Source organism: Carcharhinus amblyrhynchos, chromosome 1 (assembly GCF_965287045.1).
Source record: "Carcharhinus amblyrhynchos chromosome 1, sCarAmb.v2.hapA, whole genome shotgun sequence".
Classification (NCBI taxonomy): domain Eukaryota; kingdom Metazoa; phylum Chordata; class Chondrichthyes; order Carcharhiniformes; family Carcharhinidae; genus Carcharhinus; species Carcharhinus amblyrhynchos.
The window spans coordinates 48,670,970-48,693,127 of NC_137324.1; the positions used below are offsets into that span (position 1 = coordinate 48,670,970).

At 42.2% G+C, this 22,158-nt stretch overlaps 1 protein-coding gene across 3 annotated transcripts in view; it reads left to right on the forward strand.

Moving 5' to 3' along the window:
- ccbe1 (collagen and calcium binding EGF domains 1) overlaps positions 1-18,860 on the forward strand; it is a 290,815-nt gene extending 271,955 nt beyond the window's left edge. For 2 of the 3 annotated variants that reach the window (XM_080218610.1, XM_080218619.1), the window contains exons 6-11: positions 966-1,072; positions 2,064-2,178; positions 6,766-6,905; positions 10,366-10,401; positions 13,346-13,381; positions 15,190-18,860. In XM_080218610.1, the coding sequence (XP_080074736.1) occupies positions 966-1,072; positions 2,064-2,178; positions 6,766-6,905; positions 10,366-10,401; positions 13,346-13,381; positions 15,190-15,357 (602 nt within the window). In that variant the 3' untranslated portion in view covers positions 15,358-18,860. The remainder of the gene's footprint in view (positions 1-965; positions 1,073-2,063; positions 2,179-6,765; positions 6,906-10,365; positions 10,402-13,345; positions 13,382-15,189) is intronic. The other variant, XM_080218628.1, reaches the window with a different exon arrangement.
- Positions 18,861-22,158: the final 3,298 nt, after the last annotated feature.

Genomic DNA, 22,158 nt, shown 5'->3' on the forward strand with positions numbered 1-22,158 from the left:
CAAAGAACTCTAACAGATTAGTCAGACATGACATCCCCTTGGCAAAGCTGTGCTGACTCAGCCCTATTTTATCATGCACTTCCAAGTACTCTGCAATCTTATCTTTCATAATGGACTCTAAATCTTGCCAATCAAACATTACCACCTCCTCTGAGTTGAACAATTTCAGTTTGCACAGTTTTAAAGTTTATTTATTAGTCACGAGTAGGCTTACATTAACACTGCAATGAAGTTACTGTGAAATTCCCCTAGTCGCCACACTCCGGTGCCTGTTTCAGTCAATGCACCTAACCAGTGTATCTTTCAGACTGTGGGAGGAAACCACAGCACCCGGAGGAAACCACGCAGACACGGGGAGAACATACAAACTCCACACAGATAGTGACCAAAGCCAGGAATTGAACCCAGGTCCCTGAAGCTGTGAGACAGTAGTGCTAACCACTGTGCCACCGTGCCACCCATAGTGATTGTAGTCAGTGCTCCTGTGCTCTCGATACTTTCTACTTCTGTCATTTTATGATCTTCTCGAGTAATCATTTGTTTCTTTGGTTGTCTTGTGATCGGTATCATATACAAGAACTGGAAACCAATAAAATTGGTCAGCCGGGAGCCATTACCAGTCTAAAGATTAGGCTAAAGAAAGGGGCAGCAGGGTGGCACTGTGGTTAGCACAGCTGCTTCACAGCACCAGGGTTCAATTCCCGGCTTGGGTCACTGTCCGTGTGGCTTTGCATGTTCTTCTATTGTCTGTGTGGGTTTCCTCTGGTTAGGTGCATCGACTCGAACAGGCGCCAGACTGTGGCAACTAGAGGAATTTCACAGTAACTTCATTGCAGTGTTAATGTCTGTCTTACTTGTGACTAATAAATAAACAGTTATTTATTTTAAATATTTATTATTTAAATATGTTACAGCAAGTAAATTGTTTTCTTCACTGACCAAACATTTTGACTTCTTGATTGTAGCAGGTCATTATATAAAATCTGACACGGTGATTAAAGCTGGCACTTGTTCCACAACCTGTGAGGATTTCCAACAGATAAAACAAGCAGTACTACAGCTAAAACAGAAGGTAAAGTGATTACTTGAAATGAAAAGGATGTTTTTTTCCTCAATGTGATTAGGTATATTGTTCCATGGATAACATTACTCAGTCATAATAAAAATGTCACAACAATTTTAATACTGTTTTGGCTCTCAGTACCAGAGTTAACCAGGCGTATTCATGTTAAAATTGTTGAGAGCTTTTAAAATAGTTTTTTTTAACTGTAAAATTGAATTTTTCCAGGAACTTTGCAGGCAGAATTCCCCGGGGCAGCTAGCACCAGAAGTTGACAGAAGCTGGCTGCTTGATATAATTGAATAAAAAGCAAGCATACAGCTAGCGAAAAAAAAACACTGAAAATACTGAAAAATCTCAGCAGGTCTGACAGCATCTGTGAAGAGAGAACTGAGCCCACGTTTCGAGTCTAGATGATCTCTTGTCAACTCTGATGAAGATGCTGTCAGACTTGCTGAGATTTTCCAGCATTTTTTGATTTTGTTTCAGACTCTTGCATCCGCAGTATTTTGCTTTTATCATACAGCTTGTGGTGCCCTCTACTCCTAGGAAATCGCTAGAAGATTGCAAAGTGGCACTATACAACTTAGTTTCTCCTGTGCACATACCACCCTTTACAATGGAGCATCGTGGCATTCCTGAGGATGCCCATTCAATTTGGAATCTATTGCGGAGTTAGCTGACCCAAATTTAACCAGGCAGTAGGAATTATATAATTACCCTCAGTACTAATGCATTCGGGACAGAAAAGCCATTTTTTTGGATTATAATCTACCATGACATACTTTTCAGCCTTGTACATGGAGGGCAGCCTGTTGAATGAGGTACTGACACCTTTACAGCCATTTCTCAGTGAAGGTCGACATCTTTCAGACAGGGGAGACAGAAACGGGGGGGAAAAATCAATTTCTATTTGAACAAATCTAACATTAAATCACAGCCTCCTTGTGGATTCACTTTTAATATCAGTATTAAAGTAACCTTGAATTTTAATTTTCTTCAGCTCACTTTACTGCCCAACAATATTGCCGATATTAGTAAGCAGAGATCAAACAGCAACAGGTTATTTGCATCTAACAGTTACAGTTATGGACTGCATGGACCACCAGGACCTTCAGGTAAGAAACAACCTCCGTAAGTTGTTTACTGTTTTATGTGGTTGAGGCATGATTTCTGTTCATCTGCAAGTGGATTCCATTGTCCATTAGGAGTGGATGTGTACTTTTCTACTTGCTGTGGGCCAGGTTAACTCCACTGTGTATGGTGGTATCATTACTTCATGGAAGAGGAGATTGGGTTGGGGGTGGATTCTCTGGCGCTGTGCACCCCACGACTGGAAAGTCCTGCCCCAGATCTTTAAACGGTCCACTGAATTTTTGGTCTTGCCGGCTATGATTCCTGTGGCAGGTGAGACGCGAAAATTTCAACCTAAATTTCTACTTTTGGAGGCTGTTTATGATTTCTACTTTTTTGGAATGTTTTTCAAATGCAAGCTTAGGGGCAGATTCTACTGCTACTTGCAAAGTAATTTGGTCAAATGCATCATTATCATGATCGATGTAGGATGGGATTGTCTGGCTGTGCACACCCCAAGACCACAAATTCCTGTCTGAGCTCAAGAGACCTTTAAATGATCCGCTGAATTTTCCATCTCACCCACTATGATCCTCATGGCAGACAAGACAGGAGTATTTACGTGCTATGCTATTATTCTCATTTAGCCACATATCATTACATTCTGCACATTATCTGCAAGCACTATCTCTTTAGAATCATGAGAACTTTCACTATTTTAGATATGCAATGGATTTCGGTGCATCGACCAACTCTGATTTTGGTGAGATTTTCACATGTTCTCCTCTTATCTCCATTACAAAAACATTTGAATTTAATCCAGGACATTACTTTTTACATTCCACCCAACTCCAAGTTTAGTTACCACCAATGACAAATTCCTGATAACGATCAACATCCTGGTTTCTGTCTCTATCCTCTCAGGGACAATATCATCCTTCCCATAATTAGGAACAGAAACTGCACATTGTTTTGCATGGAGAAATAAAACTCGGAAAATTACTATTCTATTTATTTTCTATTATTCAATGACACCTTGCATTATAATACAAGACCTTTAGAACCCTATAGTAAAGAAAGAGGCTGTTTAGCCCATCGATTCTCTGAAAGAACATCCTACCTAAGGCTCCCCATCCCCCCTCTCCCATTCCCTATCCCTATTAAAACCATACAGTTCCCATGCCCAATTCACTTAACCGACACATTTTTGGACACTAAGGGCCTGATTTTACCATTTTCATTCTAAATGCTGAATCTGGGTGCAATTCAGATCCAACTCAGAAATCTGCTTTCAGGCACCCCCATGTGCACTCAGCCAGAAAAAAAATCATGAATCTGAATTGTGCTATTTGTGGGGCTTAGCACAACTGAAACAATCGCGAGGCTTTTTACTCTTATGTGAGAAATAAAAGAATGACCAGGGTGAGGTTAGGGCCAGTCAAGGATAATAGTGGGAACTTGTGCATGGAGTCAGAAGAGATAGGTGAGGCATTGAATGAATACTTTTCTTCAGTGTTCACTAAGGAAAGGTGCCATGTTTTTGAGGATGAGTGCATGATACAGGCTGATAGGATGGAGGAGGTAGATGTTCTGAGGGAAGATGTATTAGGAATTTTGAAAAACCTGAGGGTTGATAAGTCCCCTGGGCCAGATGGGATACATCCTAGGATTCTTTGGGAGGCAAGGGATGAGATTGCGGAGCCTTTAGCTTTGATCTTTGGGTCCTCACAGTCCACAGGGTTAGTGCCAGAGGACTGGAGAGTGGCAAATGTTGTTCCTCTTTTCAAGAAAGGAAATAGGAATGATCCTGGTAATTATACATCAGTTAGTCTTACTACAGTGGTCGGTAAGTTAGTGGAAAGGGTCCTGAGAGATAGGATTTATGACCATTTGGAGAGATGCAGTTTAATCCGGGATAGTCAGCACGGATTCATGAGTGGTACGTCCTGCCTCACAAATTTGATTGAATTCTTTGAGGAGGTAACTAAGTGTGTCGACGAAGGTAAAGCAGTTGATGTCATATACATGGATTTTAGTAAGGCGTTTGATAAGGTTCCCCACAATAGACTCATGAAGAAGATAAGGAGGTGTGGGATAGAAGGAAATTTGGTCGACTGGATAAGTAACTGGCTGTCTCATAGAAGACAGAGGGTGGTGGTGGAAGGAAAATTTTCAGACTGGAGGCCTGTTACCATCGGTGTACCACAGGGGTCAGTGCTGGGTCCTCTGCTTTTTGTGATTTTTATCAATGACTTGGAAGAAGGGGCTGAAGGGTGGGTTAGTAAATTTGCTGTCGACACCAAGATTGGTGTAGTAGTGGATGAGATGGAGGGCTCTTGCAGGCTGCAAAAAGACATTGATAGGATGCAGAGCTGGGCCAAAAAGTGGCAGATGGAGTTTAACCCTAATAAATGTGAGGTGATTCATTTTGGTAGGACAAACTTGAATGCAGATTACAGGGTCAAAGGCAGGGTTCTAAGGAATGTGGAGGAACAGAGAGATCTTGGGGTTCATATCCACAGATCTCTGAAGGTTGCCACTCAAGAGGATAGAGCCGTGGAGAAGGCTTATAGTATGTTAGCATTTATTAGCAGGGGGCTTGAGTTTAAGAGCCGTGGGGTTATGCTGCAACTATACCGGATGTTGGTGAGACCACATTTGGAATATTGTGTTCAGTTCTGTTAGGGAGGGGATAGCTTGATCTTGGGATGGGACATAGCTCGGCACAACATTGATGGCCGAAGGGCCTGTACTGTGCTGTTATGTTCTGTGTTCTATGCATGCACAGTTAGAAAAAAATTTGAAAAAGCGCACCTGTGTCAGATCGCTCCTGGGCCACAGGGAGCGATGGCCCCCACACACATCATCCCATCCCCACAACATAACTGTCCCCCTTATCAACCCACCCCTACCCCCCCTGCTACCCAGACTGATTGCTGCCCCCTCCCCAATCGCCCGCAGAGTGGCAGGGACCCACCATACTCCCCACCAGAGATCCATTTGGCCTCTGCCCACTTCCCCATCAGAGATACATCTTACCCACCTCCCTCCTCTCCCCCCCCCCACCTCAGAATCAGAGAATGATCTGGCCTCACAACCCTCCACTCCCGAGAATGATCTGTCCTCATTTCCCCCCCTCCCCCAACACCAGAGAATGGTCTGGCCTCACTTCTCCCCCGCCCCTGCCACACAGAATGGTCTGGCCTCACTTCTCCCCCGCCCCTGCCACACAGAATGGTCTGGCCTCACTTCTCCCCCGCCCCTGCCACACAGAATGGTCTGGCCTCACTCCTCCCCCGCCCCTGCCACACAGAATGGTCTGGCCTCACTCCTCCCCCGCCCCTGCCACACAGAATGGTCTGGCCTCACTCCCCTCCTCCTCCCACCCCTGTCAGAGGCTCACCTGACCCACCTCCTCCTCTCTCCCCACTCTCTCACCAGAGAATGATGTGGCCTGTCTCCATCCAACCACCCCCCCCCCCACAAACCAGACAACGATCTGCCCTTCTTCCCTCTGGCCCCCAACCAAACAATGATCGGGCCTCCCTCCTCCCTCCCCCCTCCACCCGAGAATGATCTGACTCGCCTCAACCTCCCCCCACCACCGATCTGTGTCAATGAGCTGTTGGAAGCTCTGAACTCACTTCTTCAGCAGCTGGAGTGCCCGAAGCAGACTTTTATTCAGCATGTCCATTTTGGCGCCATTGCGGATTGGCGAACATGGTGGCAAAGGGGGAAATGCTGGCAAAGTTGGGCGGGCAGTTTGCTAATTCAATTTAAATGCATGCAAATGCATTTAAATCACCATCGAGCCCATTTCGGGCACAAAGCGGATCGTGGCCATTCCCGGGCCTCGGTAAAGTGGCCATTTCAGCGGACATGAGCGTGGATCGTGTTAATGCTCTCACGCCCCTGTTTTCATCTGTTTTCAGGTATGACACAATGGTAAAATTGGGCCCTAAGGGTCCTATTTTACCATTTTGATTCCAAGTGCTGCGGCTTGGCAGACTTGAAACTGGGAGTGTTTCAGATCCAACTTTTAGACCCCTTCTCAGGCACCCCCACACGCACTTTGCCTGCAAAAATATCAGCAATACTGAATCACGCTGCACAAGCCTGTGGGTGAGGCTTAACACACCCAAATTCCTGCAGCTCCAATCGGCGCCTCTAACTGTGCACGCACAGAAAAAAAAGGAATTTATTTTCTCCTGCCACATTCCTCCCGAATCGGATTACGCCTCCCCTGGCCACCACCCCCACAACATTACTGACCCTCTCCTACGCACCCGCCACCCAGACCGACTGTGGGCTCCTCCCATCCCTTCCCTCCCCACTGATCTCAGGCAGATTTGCGGCAGACTCCCCTTTCCCCTCCACTGATCTCAGGCAGAATAGCAGCGATATTGATCGCGGCCATTTTCAGGCCTTGGTAAAGGAGGAGCCGCACAGATCGTGCTACACACGTAACGCCTGACTTCGCACCTGAAAACGTGCGCAATGCGATGATAAAATTGGGCCTGAAGATGTGCAAGTTAGGTGGCTTGGCCAAGCTAAATCTTTAGACAATATATTCTTGAAATGATGTTCCAAAGTCATACAACCTGTTAATTGTTTTCATTGATGCTGTATAGGCTTGCCAGGTCCAAAGGGAAGCCCTGGTCCAAAAGGTCAGGCAGGACCCCCGGGACCACCAGGACCTAGAGGAATGATGGGACCAATTGGCCCTTCACCTGACATATCTCACATTAAGCAGGGAAGAAGAGGAGCAGTGGTCAGTATCTCTGTTTCTTAAACACAAAGTTTTCGTGAAATGCTAATAAGCTAACAAGCAACAAAGCATGTTGAACAATGTTGAGCTAACTTTCAATTTTGCTGGGATTGAACAAATCAATTAGAAACCTGTGGATTTGCTGTGAGGTGGAATTGTGCCATATCATTAACAAGTCAGAGGTTCTGAGTGCAAATCCCATCATGGTAAAGTCTAAGGTAAAATTCACTACATGTTGTAACTATCTGGGTTGCTCAGAGCCCTCGGCCAAATATGGAGTTTCCAGTAAAACTCAGTAAAATGGCATACAGCCACTGAATTTATTTCATTAGGAAATAGCTTGCTTTAATATTAATTCTGTATGTAAAATTCCACCGGCATGTTTTCCCCTGTATTTTGCTAACAGGTTGGATTTTAATGGATTAGATGGATTGTGGTAGGGAGTGGGGAGGATTTCCAAATGTTCTTGGTGTCCAGGGCCTCCAGGAATTCTTAATCTAACTAGCACAGAATTAAAAGTAGACAAGGTGGAGCTCAGTGAACCTTGTTGAAAAATGGACAAGCTTAAGTGTGGAATGAAGATAAAAGCAATCTTCATAGTGCAATAGCCTACTCACAAACATAGACTTAGCTCAAAAAAGAAGAGGAGGCTCTTAATTTGTCGATTTGAAATTTGAGTATTGCTGAAAAAAGAGACCAGTTGAAGCTTTCCATCTTGCATTCATCCGGATACTTTGTGGTGATCCAGACAAGCCAGCATTGTGTGAATCATAATTCATTTAATTTATGAACTGGGCAGCTCACACAGTTGAGTTCAGTTTTAATGACACCATATATGTCCAAGTAGATCCCCTCCAGAGCCTAGTTTCTCATACATCCTTGTTGGGTTCCATGAGAAGCCTGCCAATGATGGAATGACACCTAAGCTCCTACTCCTTGCATGTTTCCAATATGTGATTTGTTTGTTTGGCTTATTTAAATCTGCAGCTGCATGTAATAATTTCCTCACATGTATTAGTGGAATCCATCCTGCACTCAAATTCACATTTGAAGAGGAGCAGTCAAAATGAATTCTCTGTTCCTTGACATACCAGTTGAGAAATCTGCCAGAGGGTTATCTACCACAGCCTAGAGCAATCCTACCTTTACTGGTCAATACACACATTGGGATTCTTACAGTTACGCACGCGAGAGGATAAATTTTATCAGCAACCTTGTAAATAGGGCCCGAGCTATTTACTCACCATGCAAGCTTAATGCTGAAAGAAGGTGCATAAAAAGCATCCTGTGGGATAATGACCACCCTGATCAGATCATCAGGCCCACCAATGCTTCTACTTTCTCAGCAGGATGAGGAAATTTGGCATGTCCACTACGATTCTCACCAATTTTTACAGAAGTGCCATAGAAAACATCCTTTCCAGATGTATCACAGCTTGGTATGGCTCCTGCTCTGTCCAAGACCTCAAGAAACTACACAGGGTTGTGAATGCAGCCCAGGCATCACGCAAACCACCCTCCCATCCATTGACCCCATCTACATCTTTCGCTGCCTTGAAAAGCAGCCAACATAATCAAGGACCACACGCACCCAGGGCATACTCTTCTTTTGTTAGGGAAAAGATAAAAAAATCTGACATCACATACCAACCGATCTAAGAACAACTTCTTCCCTGCTACTATCAGGCTTTTGAATGGACCTACTTTATATTAAGTTGAACTTTCTCTACACCCCAGCTATGACTGTAATACTACATTCTGCACCCTTTCTTTTCCTTCTCCCGTATGTACTCAATGAACTGTATGCTTTGTCTGTTTAGCGTGCGAGAAAGATTACTTTTCATTGTATCCCAATACACGCCACAATAATAAATCAAATTAAGTCAAATTTTGTGGTATATATCATGCAAACACATGAATGGGCCCAAGGCTCAGCACTGAAAAGTGTCCAGTTTATCTTAGTTAACCCTGGAGAGAAAAGGTTTCTCAAAAGTTTACGCAACATGTGAAGCTAGCTGCTTCACAATGCTACCATGCAGTAGCAGCACAACTGGTAATCTCCACTAACTGGATGTTACCAAAAAGACTTTCTACCTATCACACAAGTGAGTAATGTGTACATGAGCTTCAGTGCCAGTGTGATGCTAGCTATGGAGGCTGCATGTTTCAAACACTGTTGGATCATATCGATGGACATGGACCAGCCATAGTTCGCAAGGTACAGCCCAAGCTTGTAAAACACAAAATACAGGATGGAATTCTCCCATGTTGTTTGCCTCGTTACTGCTGCCAGAGGGAATGGGGAATTTGATGCTCAACCAAATCACCATTCACAGCAGGGGCAACGGAGAATCCCAGCCACGGAAGAGATCAGCAAATCCCAGCTACGTGTCCAACATTAAACATGATTCCATGATTGGACAACATCCACTAAATAATCCATGCTGGCAACCAATTTTCCACACTTGTGTGTACTGGAAGCTACATGTGTTATTACACAGGGCCCTTCCCTTTGCAGGCAGAAAGAACGTATACAAAGAACAGAGAAAATTACAGCACAGGAACAGGCCTTTCGGCTCTCCATGCCTGCAGCGACCATGCTGCCCGACTGAACTAAAACCCCCTTCCCTTTTGGGGATCATATCCCTCTATTCCCATCCTATTCACGTATTTGTTCAGGCGTGCCTTAAAACTCAGACGGCGCTTGTTTTAACTAAACAAAATAAGTGACAGCCATTCACTAATTTATTCCCTAGGGCAATGCCTTACCAACCAAGATCAAGTTGTTTTGTTTCAATTTCAAACAATGTTTGGCACTTACCCTGTTACCAGCATCAACAGGCGATTCTCAATGCAAAGCCTCCACCAACCAGAGTTCACTTGCCAACAAACCAGCATTCTTTTGTCATACAGTATATATTGTTGTTTTCTCTTTATGCCTGTAAAAATGTCCTGATGAACAGAAAGCTGCTGGGGCCAGTTCATTAGATATGTTCAAGAGGGAGCTGGATGTGGCCCTTGCGGCTAAAGGGATCAAGGGGTATGGAGAGAAGCGGGATGGGATATTGAAGGTGCATGATCAGCCATGATCATATTGAATGGTGATGCAGGCCTGAAGGGCCAAATGGCCTACTCCTGCACCCTCTTTCTATGTTTTTCCTTTCAACAATAATCAAGTTTTGTATTACCAAATGGCAATTTGTAATTAGTCAAATTAAACTCAGTGATAAATCAGCCATTACAAGGAAAATGAGAGAAAGTTGATGAATAAGTAGATAATTGAGGGATTATTATAGCTGGGTATTTTGCAAACTATGGAGACAAACGAGGTCTCAAATTGTGGCAATTAAATTGCATTTTTTCTCTTATATATTCCAAGGATTGTAGATTTGCATTCCTGTTATTGTTTAATTCTCTGGTGCCATTATTTTATTTTTCATAATGATTGTTGCATTTATTTTAGGGAATGCCAGGGGCTTCTGGAAGAGATGGTGCCAAGGTAGGTATGGCAGCCTGCATATTTTACTATAGGTAAAATAGACTATCATCAAACAAGGTCATATCAATGTTTAAATATCTTGTAAAAAATTACATTTTCATTAGTAAGCCTAATGCTTTCTTCATTCCAAATGCCAATGAAACAGTCGGTGCTCAAATGAAGTAAGACCTGGACAATTTTCAGGCTTGGGTTGACAAATGAAAAGTAACACTGCCTGCCCCACAGGTGCCAGGCAATAACCATCTCCAACAAGAGAGAATTGAATCATTTTGCCTTGACATTTTGCAGCATTACCTTGCTGAATCCCCCACTATAAACGTCCTGATTGTTACCCATTAACCATAAACTGGGCGAGCAATACAAATATTGTGGCCAAGAATCTGTAGGTTAGAATCTGGGAACTCTGCAGAGAATTACTCACCTGTCCACCGTCGGCATGGCACAAGTCAGGAGCGTGATGGAATACTTCCCATTTGTCTGGATGGGTGCTGCCCCAACAACACTTAAGAAACTCAACACCATCCAGGACAAAGCAGCCACGTGATTGGCACCCCAACAATCGCCTTTAATATTCACTCCCTCTCTGCTGATGCACAGTGGTAGCACTGGTAACAATCTACAAGATACATTGCAGCAGCAAGGCTCCATCAAAGTGGAGGTTCACTGCCACTTTCTCAAGGGCAATAACTGCTGGCATAGCCAGCGATGGCTACATCCCATGGAGAAATGAAAAAAAGGCAGATGCCGGCTGAAGTTTAATGGCTGCCCCATTTCTAACAGAATAACAGTCACTAAACCTCAAAAGGTAATGATCAGTTATCAAAAAGAGCATCCTGAGGATTTGAAGGGCACTATATAAATGCAAGCCATATCTTTCTTTAATGAATCACAAAATATGACCAGAGAATCTTAGAAAGTGCACCTTAACTATGAATTTCTGTCAGGACGGTTAAAGTTTATTTGTTGGTTGCGAGTAAGTTTACATTAACACTGCAATGAAGTTATTTGAAAACGCCCTGGTCGCCACACTCCAGTGCCTGTTCGGATACACTGAGGGAAAATTTATCATGGCCATTCCACCTGATCACCAAGTCTTTCGGATCATGGGAGGAAATCGGAGCCCCCGGAGGAAATCCATACAGACACGGGGAGAACATGCATACTCCACACACAAGGTGCCCCAAGCCAGGAGTTGAACCCAGGTACCTGGCGCTGTGAGATGGCAGTACTAACCACTGTGTCACCGTGTTGCAGGATGCAGGACCCCGCATTCGAGCAGGGTCGATAACACTAAATCCCCCCTCGTGTACTTCACTTCAGGTCCCATATGTGTGAAGGCCTTTTTAGCTCTTCTGCAATCTCTTTGAGAAGGTATTATTAAAAGTGTGTTATCTGATTGGCGTTCCAACTGTTAACAATCTAGTCGGATTTGAGTCCTTCCCATAGGACTCCTGCTGGAGATATGGCAGGTGAGTATGAAGAGGGCCATAGATTGAATATGGTGTTTCCTCTGAGAAATCACAGAAGTATTTCACATTCAGTTAAATACTTTGAAAGTGGTGCTAAACAGATGTGAAGTTTTCTCCTCAGGAATGAGATTCCAGCATAAAGTGCAAATAAATTGAAAGGGATTTGCTATCTGAAGACCAGAAAATGGTTCAACCTCATCAGGATAGATTTTACCAAGCATTGCAGTTCTCCATACATCTGGCTAAAAACTCAAGGGTAGCTGGAACCTACTAATGATCCTTACATCTGCCCTACAAGTAATTTAATGTTGGGAGCAACGTTAACTACTTTGAGGAGGGATTCTCCTCCCAGTCTCAGGTGGAAGTCTTACCTTAATGAACTGCAGGTCAGTTCTGGATGACCGGAGGTTCTGTAGCAAGGTATGGCAGCCAATGCTGGGACTACAGACGGTTCCACCATGCTGAGGAACCAGTTAAGTCCAAGATGGCATTTACATACAGTGTCCAATACTTACCTAGAAAAGGTGAGGAAACAGGAATGGGTTTGTGAACAGGAAGTTTGGAAGTGTTGAAAACATAGAGTTGTTGCAGAATTTAACAGCAGTATCTCACCACAGTGTATTTTTTTATTTTACTCCCCTTCTCTGCCCATCAGCCAACCACAATGAGAGACTAGCTGGCTGCTGCACTTGGGAAGGCAGCAGGAAAAAGCTGCAGCTGGGAGGAGTTGCAGGAGTTGGGGTTCAGACATATGCAGGAAGGGAGTGTTCACAGCAGAAGATTTGCCTTAATGGATAGCTTAGGCTGTCCTGTTGTCCTTGGCCACAAGCAGTGCTGGATATGCAATTACCCACTGGATCTTAGATATATCTCTTGGAGCTAAAGGAATCAAAGCATATGGGTGGAAGGAGAGATCAGGATATTGAATTTGATGATCAGCTGTGATCAAAATGAAGGGCTGAATGGCCTACTCCTACTTCTATTTTCTATATTTCTGTCAGCTCCCACCTCCTTTTAACTGTTGGATTTCCCCATGCTTGGGAAATCCCATCCTCAGTTGTTAAATTTAAATGTCTCTCAAAATCTCAGAAAGCTATCTCATTTCAATATCATAAACTCCAGAACATGTTACACGCCTAAACCTTATCTACTGTTATTAAACATTCACAGTGAGTTAGGGTTGAGTTCTACACGCGATCCACAATCAGAGACTCTTCCCCGTCACTGTGTGAACTCATGCACAGGGAATAGACATTTGGAGAAACAGTAGGGAGTTTGTGACACTTTTGGAACTGTACTCCAAGCTAATACACTGCTTGTGGGAAAGAAAGGGCTGGGAAGGTGGACGAGTGGCAGGATTGAATAGATCTGAGTTCTGATATTCTATGAACTGTCCTTTTCATTTAATAACATCAGACATTTTTGGCTATTGGAAAACCAGAGACACTAATAATCATTGTCCCATTTCTTAACAGGGTGAGAGAGGTGCTCCAGGACCAAGGGGATCCCCTGTAAGTAAAACATATTTAAGTTGCATGGCTCTGTACAACTTTAATAAGGGCACACATTAAAAGCACATGACAGACTTAATTTTTTTTAAATGTTCTCATAAAATTGAGTAACATTTCTGTAATGTACATAATTGTAAAAGGTCAACTGAAGTACACAGTTTAATGTTTCCACATACCCAGACATGGATTTGTGCTCAGAGGAAATGGGACTATAATCATGTTGCCCAAAATCTGACAGGAACCCTTCACAAGTTTGATTTGATTTGTTGCCTACTGCATAAAAGAAGCGAACGTACCCATCATGTATTTTGAATACTTTATTTTATTCAAAGATACAATATATCTATATACAATATATATACTGCATTATTAGCAGTGCCATCAAGATGCTTCTTAGTTTCCCTTTGTCATTATGAGAGCCAATTTGTGATCTCTTAATAGAGAGCACACTCCTTTTGTATTAGAATGGGTATGTTTGGCCTGCACATGGACTGCATTCAGTACAATGTTAACGTGCAAGAATATAAGTAAATGCATTAACTTCACTTTTCTTTGACAGTTCAATCGCCATCAGCATTGTGGAAAGGCGAGGTCCCTATTCCCAAAGGCAAAAGCACCAAAGGAAACTCTGTCCAGTTATATCACTCCATTTGTGTAATTAGGTTAAGCCTTCATGACCATTGGGTGTACCTTTCACAAAGATTATGCAGCAGATAGACGAACAGAAATGACCATAGCCTGAAATACTACCATTCAGGTCATGACCATTTAACGTACAAAAGATTTAATGCCCACCCTCACCCACACACGCATCCACCTCACATTTGGGCAAGGAAAGTGGAACTTCCCACACCTGGCAGAAATGAATTGTATTAAGTATGTCCACCAGAGTGCAGTTAATAGAGGAACACTAAACAAATTTAAGGAGGAAATAGATATGTTTTTTATCAGTACTGGGACGAAGGGTTATGGGGAGTGGGCAGAAAGGTGGAGATGAGGTTAGCCATGATTGTTTTGAATAGCAGAGCCGGCTGAAGGAGCTGAATTGTCTACTCCTGCTCCTAATTCTTATGTTCAACTATTTTTCCCTTGTGTTAAATTGCATTAACAACTTACCACCACTATCAATGAGGCCCACAGTGGCATTTATGTCAGCACCCTTCACTTGCAATTTTTCCTTTTATAATTCATTCTAGGGATGTGGGCGTTACTAACAAGATCAACATTAACTGAAAATCCCCAGTTATTCCTTTGCTCCAAGACAGCAAGCTGAAATGTGGACAAGCAAATTAAGTCAAGTCTTAAGTAACAAAAAAAAACTCAAAATTGTTACAAGTTGATTGTTCTTTTCTCATCCCTTGTGCTTTCATAGAATTGCTACAGTGCAGAAAGGGGCCATTCAGCCCATCGAGTCTGCACTAACCACAATCCCACCAAGGACCTATTCTTGTAACCCTGCATATTTACTTTGCTAATCCCCTGATACCAGGATCAATTTAGCATGGTCAATCAACCTAACCAGCACATCTTTGGACTGTGGGAGGAAACTGGAACACCATGTAGACACGGAGAGAATGTGCAAACTTCACACAGACAATGGCCCAAGGCTGGAATTGAATCCAGGTCACTGGTGCTGTGAGGTAGCAGTGCTAACCATTGTGCCACCATGCTGGCCTGTGTTGTGTTCTTTGAAATTGTGAAGCAAAGCAGTTGTACCAACTATTCTACAAGTGTTTGCAAAACTGTATTCATGGAAATTCAGCAATTAGACTGAAATTCAGGACTAATTTTGAAATTGTTAATTGCAGGGTCCACCAGGCTCCTTTGACTTTTTGCTTCTAATGTTGGCAGACATTAGAAATGACATTGCAGAGCTCCAGCTGAAGGTTTTTAGCCGTGGAAATCGGGTTATTGAGGAAGAGCCCCAGAGCCATGAAATTCCTGACTGGGGATCTGGAGAAGACTACAGACATTAAGGTTCATCGCTGGAACTCCCAAAGCAAATATCAGCAGGGAAGGTCTTTCAAAACTGCACTGCAAATCTTGTCTATTGGGACTAAGTTGAAGAGGTTGAACCAGTGAGGATGTAATAAATTTTGCACTGCTGTTGTAGAATTTTATTCCATTATCAGTATCCAAGAAATACTTTTATCAAATGTAATGATTGAAATAAGCTCGCAAGTGTTAAGATAATTCCATATTATACCAGTTCATAATGGTAAATTTTGAGCAAGTGATTTTTTACACGGGTGTTGCATTTGACAGATTGTATCTGTGGGAGATAAATTGTGTTAGTTCTTTTTTAACATGAAAACTTGTAGCATCTTGGTTCTGTAACAAACAATGCCTATAAGTGTAAGATATGCTATTCGGTATTGCTGAAATGATGATTGTGTCAATCAACTATCGACTTTTACTCCAACATGTAAAACTTTGTATGTATTTCTATTGAATTTTATTTACTATTGATCAGCCCAAACCTGTTATGTTCTCTTTGTAAAATCTTAGCTGCTTTTTCTGAGTCTTTTGTTTGATGTAATTTGCAAAGTTAAATACTTTGCATTAAGGCTACAAATATAGGCCATGTATGCAAATCAGGAACAAGATAGGAACTAGTATATAAGCTGGGACACCACATTAAATGTCATCTTGACCAAATGTCCCTCATAAGTATTCTCTGCTTTCTCCCCTTTAATCATTTATAAGTCTACATCTAAAACTTACCTTGTTAGCCAATTACTTTAGTTTGTAATGAGGTCTTTTATGGGCACTTAAAATAAGGCTTTTGGGAAATCTACATGCAGTACGTTGTATGATCTTCCTTTGATAATATGAAATAACTACTCCTCCAAAGTGGTGGCACAATGGTTAGCATCGCTGCCTCACAGTGCCAAGGACTCGGGTTCAATTCCGGCTTTGGATGACTGAGTTGAGTTTGCACATTCTCCCCATGTCTGCATGGGTTTCCTCCAAATGGTCTGTTTCTTCCCACAGTCCAAAATGTTCCGATTAGCTTGATTGGTTATAGTAAATTGTCCCTTACTAGGGGGACTAGCAGGGTAAATACATGGGGTTATGGGAATAGGACTTGGGTGAGATTGTTGTTGGTGCAGGCTCAATGGGCCCGAATACCCTCCTTCTGCACTATAAGGATTCTATTCCTTTGGTAGGACCTACCCCTTCTTTATTTGCTATGACATATTCAGTTATCGTTTCAAACAGATATTTAACCATTCCACTTAAGATCATTAATTATTTTGGTTGTGATCAGTTTAATGTCTACGTAGTTGCCAGGTATGATTGTTGCATATGGGAATTATTTTTGCCTGATTCCTGTGTATCTGAATCACCTGTATTTATTGACTTCCTCAACATGACCAACAACACTCCACATAACTCCTCAAGGTTTATTTTAATCTGCTGATGATTAGTCCAGGAAACATGAGTTCACTGCAGCAGTTTGAGAATTTGAATTAAAGTTAGAAAGTGCTGGAAAAACTCAACACTTCTGGCAGCATCTGTAGAGACAAACAAAGGACAAGAATACATATTGAATCTTTATCAGTCAAGCAAACACTTTGAAAAATTTAGTCCATCATTTTTTTATTGATGTTTCAGTTCAATGCCACTCTGCAGATGTCCAGTAAGATGAACAAAATTCTTGAGTTTACAAAAATGGGATTTTGGATTTGAAGTAAATGATTCCAGACCATGTAAAAGGTTACAATTAAATTGGCGGCAACAGATTTGGAGTATCAAGCAGGAGAAGAACATGTGGAAGACTTTGTAATAACAGTTTTCAGACAGTTAGAGCAGTGAAGCAATCATATATTTGTTTCTTATTCTGACGGATTTACTGAAAGAGCAGGAAAGTAAATGTGCACATGAAGCATGGAAGATTAAGATGAGAGATAAGAGGAGCACTAACTGAGTGGACATGTAATGTGAAATAACAATTTGTATCTCTTTGTATTACAAGTATGTCAGGGTGAAATTAGACAACATCAGTACCAGGATCAAGGCCAATAGTGAATCAACACCTTATCCAGAAACGCAGGTGGTAAAGAATAGAACTGGAGCCCATTGTTATAAACTTTTATAAGCATTTATTTACACAGATAGATGTTAGAAACATGCACCTTCTGAACCACAGTTTCAGTCTGTTCCTTTACATAGGCACATTAGCGATTCTCCAATTAATGCTCAGCATTAAGCACAATTAATATATAATTGATGATGCCTAATTACCTTAGTGCATAAGTAGGCCAACCTTGTTGTTAAAGGTGACGGATTTGCTATTGTCTTTGCGGTGCTAGTGTTGACCAACTTCAATCCTAATACATCTGAATAATCTGACCATATTTTCATCAACATGGACAGTTTGATAATGGTTCCAGGTGTGAAGGAATACCACTGCCAACAGAAATATAATGAAGAAATTGCAAGAGTTCACCAAATTACCTTTATTAATTTATTTATGAAAATATTACTGTTACTGTATTAATTTGAGAGTTTTAAACACTATTTCCTAGCTTTTTTTATTATGTTTAATCATCAGTCTTATGGATGCTCTATACTGTAACCTTATGCTTAGCCGATCTCTTAGCTTTCACAACAAAAATGATGATTTGAACAACACATCAGAAGCAACAAGAGACCACTATGCCTCATACTAAGATATCATGTTTAATTATAAAATCTTGATATAGATAAGTCAAATGTAATCCATTGGACCTTCTTTCAGTTTTTAAGGTTAGTGTAGCAAAAAAAGTTGACACAGACTACCCAATGTTAATAACTGAAGAAACTTCACCAGCATCCTGGTTAATAGAGTTCTGCACCAATACTTGAGGACAAATTTTGCCAAATAGAATTTTATACGGTGCCACATTGGAAGAGCATGGCACAATTCAATTTTCCAATGTATTCTGGGTAAATGCAAGGCCACGCATAGCTTGGCAATGTTTAGCTTTTAGTCTGCACATGCAGAACTTAACAAGGGCTTGAGATAGGCATGCACGGGGTAGCCAAACACAGTCCTTCTCACATTACTCTCAAAATAGCTACTGTTGTCAAATCGACTATAGAAGATTTGCTGATAATTCTAGAAAAGGGGTGGGTTCCATTCCCGTACTTGGGTCACTGTCTGTGTAGAGTTTGCACATTCTCCCCGTGTCTCCGTGGGTTTCCTCCATGCGCTCTGGTTTCCTCCCACAGACTGAAAGATGTGCGGTTGGGTGCAGTGACCTGAACAGGTATCGTAGTGTGGCTTCTAGGGGAATTTCATAGTGACTTCAGTGCAGTGTTAATGTAAGCCTTACTTGTGACTAATTAATAAATAAATTTTAACTTCCTTGATGTTCCATGATTTATAAAACAGAAGGGAAACATCAGTTGTGTTTGTAAGTAAATTATTCTGTTGTATGCTAAAGTGATTCATCAATGCCAGCAGTGACATTTTCAGCATTCTCTGCCAGAACTAAAAATGCTTAATGGTTTTATTTGTTATTCCTTATATAAACACATTAGACAAGTAAACTTAACTCCTGACAATTCAAATATTATTGTGTTTCAATCAAAAACTGACATCATCTTGACACGAGCCAGAAAGATATTCTATTAACATTGCATTGTTCTAGCTATGAGAGGAGGGGTAAAAATGATTCTCATATTACATCACTCCAAGTCTGACCGTAACAGGATTTTGTGCGAATTTCTAAGGACAAAGGTATTTATTCACTCTCTGTGCTTAACAATATGCATTTTGACTGGCTTTTCTTCCATTTAAAACAAAAAGGGGTTAATTTTTATTGAGTTAAAAACCTACCCAGACAAAAATGTAAAACATATTTTAAAAGCTGAACTCACCCACATCTCGAACTTGGCAAACAACGTGCATGCCACACACACATACGCACACACACCTATAAAAGAACAAAGAACAATACAGCACAGGAAACAGGCCCTTCGGACCTCCAAGCCTGCGCCGCTCTTTGGTCCAACTAGACCATTTTTCTGTATCCCTCCATTCCCAGTCTGCTCATGTGACTATCCAGATAAATCTGGATAAGCGTGTCCGCCTCCAACACCCTGCTTGGCAGTGCATTCCAGGCCCCCACCACCCTCTGTGTAAAATATGTCCCTCTGATATCTGAGTTAAACCTCACCCTCCCTCACCTTGAACCTGTGACCCCTCAAATGGCAAATGGAATTTAATGTTGGCAAGTGTGAGGTGGTCCACTTTGGTAGGAAGAATGGTTGGAAGGACTATTACTTACGGGGCGAAAAACTGCAGCAGGCGACGGTGCAGAGGGACCTCGGGGTCCTTGTGCATGAGTCGCAAAAACCCAGCTTGCAGGTGCAGCAGGTGGTCAGGAAGGCGAATGGGATGCTGGCCTTCATAGCGAAGGGGATTGAATATAAAAGTAGGGAGGTCTTGCTGCAGCTGTATAGGGCATTGGTGAGGCCGCAGCTGGAGTACTGTGTGCAGTTTTGGGCGCCGCACCTGCGCAAAGATATTTTGGCCTTGGAGGGAGTGCAGAGGAGGTTTACTAGGCTGATACCGGAGTTGAGGGGGTTGAGCTATGAGGAGAGGCTGAATAAACTGGGCTTGTACTCATTAGAGTTTAGAAGAATGAGGGGAGATCTCATTGAGACGTATAAGATGATGAATGGGATGGATAGGATAGAGGTGGAGAGACTCTTCCCGCTCAAAAAAGACAGTAGGACTAGGGGGCACAGCCTCAAGATAAAAGGGGGGCGGTTTAGAACGGAGTTGAGGAGGAACTTCTTCACTCAAAGGGTGGTGAATCTCTGGAATTCTCTGCCCGTTGAAGTGGTGGAGGCTGCCTCGCTAAATATTTTTAAGACGCGGGTTGATGGGTTTTTGATAAGAGAGGGGATTAAGGGCTATGGGGAGAAAGCGGGAAAGTGGAACTGAGCAGCAACAGATCAGCCATGATCTTATTGAATGGCGGGGCAGGCTCGAAGGGCTAGATGGCCTACTCCTGCTCCTATTTCTTATGTTCTTATGTTCTTATGTTCTCATGTTTGTCACCTCTGACCTGGGAAAAAGCTTCCCACTGTTCACCCTATCCATACACCTCATAATTTTATACACCTCTATTAGGTCTCCCCTCATTCTTCATCTTTCCAGGGATGTGGAAGCTATTAAGAGGGTGCAGAGGAGATTTACAAGGATGTTGCCTGGATTGGGAGGCATGCCTTATGAAGACAGGTTGAGGGAGCTAGGTCTCTTCTCCCTGGAGAGGCGAAGGTTGAGAGGCAACCTGATAGAGGTTTATAAAATGTTGAGAGGAATAGATAGGGTGGATTCTCGGAGGCTATTTCCCAGGGCTGAAAGGACACAGGTTTAAGGTGCTGGGAAGCAAGTACAAAGGAGATGTTAGGAGAAAGTTTTTCATTCAGAGGGTGGTGAGTGAGTGAAATCAGCTGTCGTCGGTGTGGTAGAGGCAAACTCGCTGGGGTCTTTTAAAATGCTTCTGGTTGAGTATATGGGATCTAATGGCATTGGAAGTTACAGATAGTTCTATGGCTTGGTAGGTATAGATGTGAGCGGCGCAACTTGTGGGCCGAAGGGCCTGTTTGAGCTGTAGTGTTCTATGTTCTATATTCTATGTAACAACCCCAGTTTACCCAATCTCTCCTCATAGCTAAGACCCTCCATGCCAGGCAACATCCTGGCAAACCTCCTCTGCACTCTCTCTAAAGGCTTCACATCCTTCTGGTAGTGCGGTGACCAGAACTAGACGTAGTACTCCAAATGTGGCCTAACCAACGTTCCATACAGCCGTAACATCAGACTCCAATTTTTATACTCTATACCCCATCCTATAAAGGCAAGCATGCCAAATGCCTTCTTCACCACCTCCTCCACCTGTGCTGCCACCATCAAGGATCTGTGGACTTGCACACCAGGTCCCTCTATGTATCTATACTTTTGATGGTTCTTAAGCGTGAAAAAATTGCAAGTTATACTGTAGTAGGTTACCTTTAAGGCCAGATTAACTTTCAATGCTGCAAGGTAAAGAAATGAGTATCCACTATTTATAAATCCTTGATTTTTCTCCATGTTGATTTTAAAAGATTCCAGGATTAATTATCAAAGACAATTTATTTTTAAATTGTAATTCATCTTTTCCAGAAGTTGATGACTTTTGCAACTAAGGTTCCCTTTGATGAAACATTCTTTATCTCTGTGCTGGATTTTTAACTGTAAGAATTAGGGTCTTAACCTGAGAGAGAAGGGTGGGGAGCCCATTGCTGCTTCATTGTCAGTTTTTACAGCCTATTATTTTAGCAGCTTATGTGCTGCATTCAAAATAAATTTCAAAAATCCAGTCACATAATCTCTCTCTCAAGAATGATTTCGGAAGGTAATTTTTAGCTGTCATTGGAAATGATTTGATTTATTATTGTCACGAGTGAAAAGGCTGTGATTATTATCCCTTCGTCTATAATGTCCCAGCCATTAGCTTTTGAATGGTTCATTATCCATATTGATGAGATAAGGAAAACACCTTTCCATGTAACAATTGTCCTGGTGGACTTCCTGTTTACATTTGCAAGAGGCTGAGTACAGTTTCTTTTGAAGTACCTTTTGCAGCAATAGGTGCAAAATTCTTTAGAAGGATGTTGTGGCATGTTTGAACTGTAATTCAAGTTGCAACATTCCAGAAACTGATCAATTTGAGATTTAGTTGTCAGGTGACTTTTGGCAACCACCTTAAGTCTTTTTTTTTCTTCTAAAAAACCTG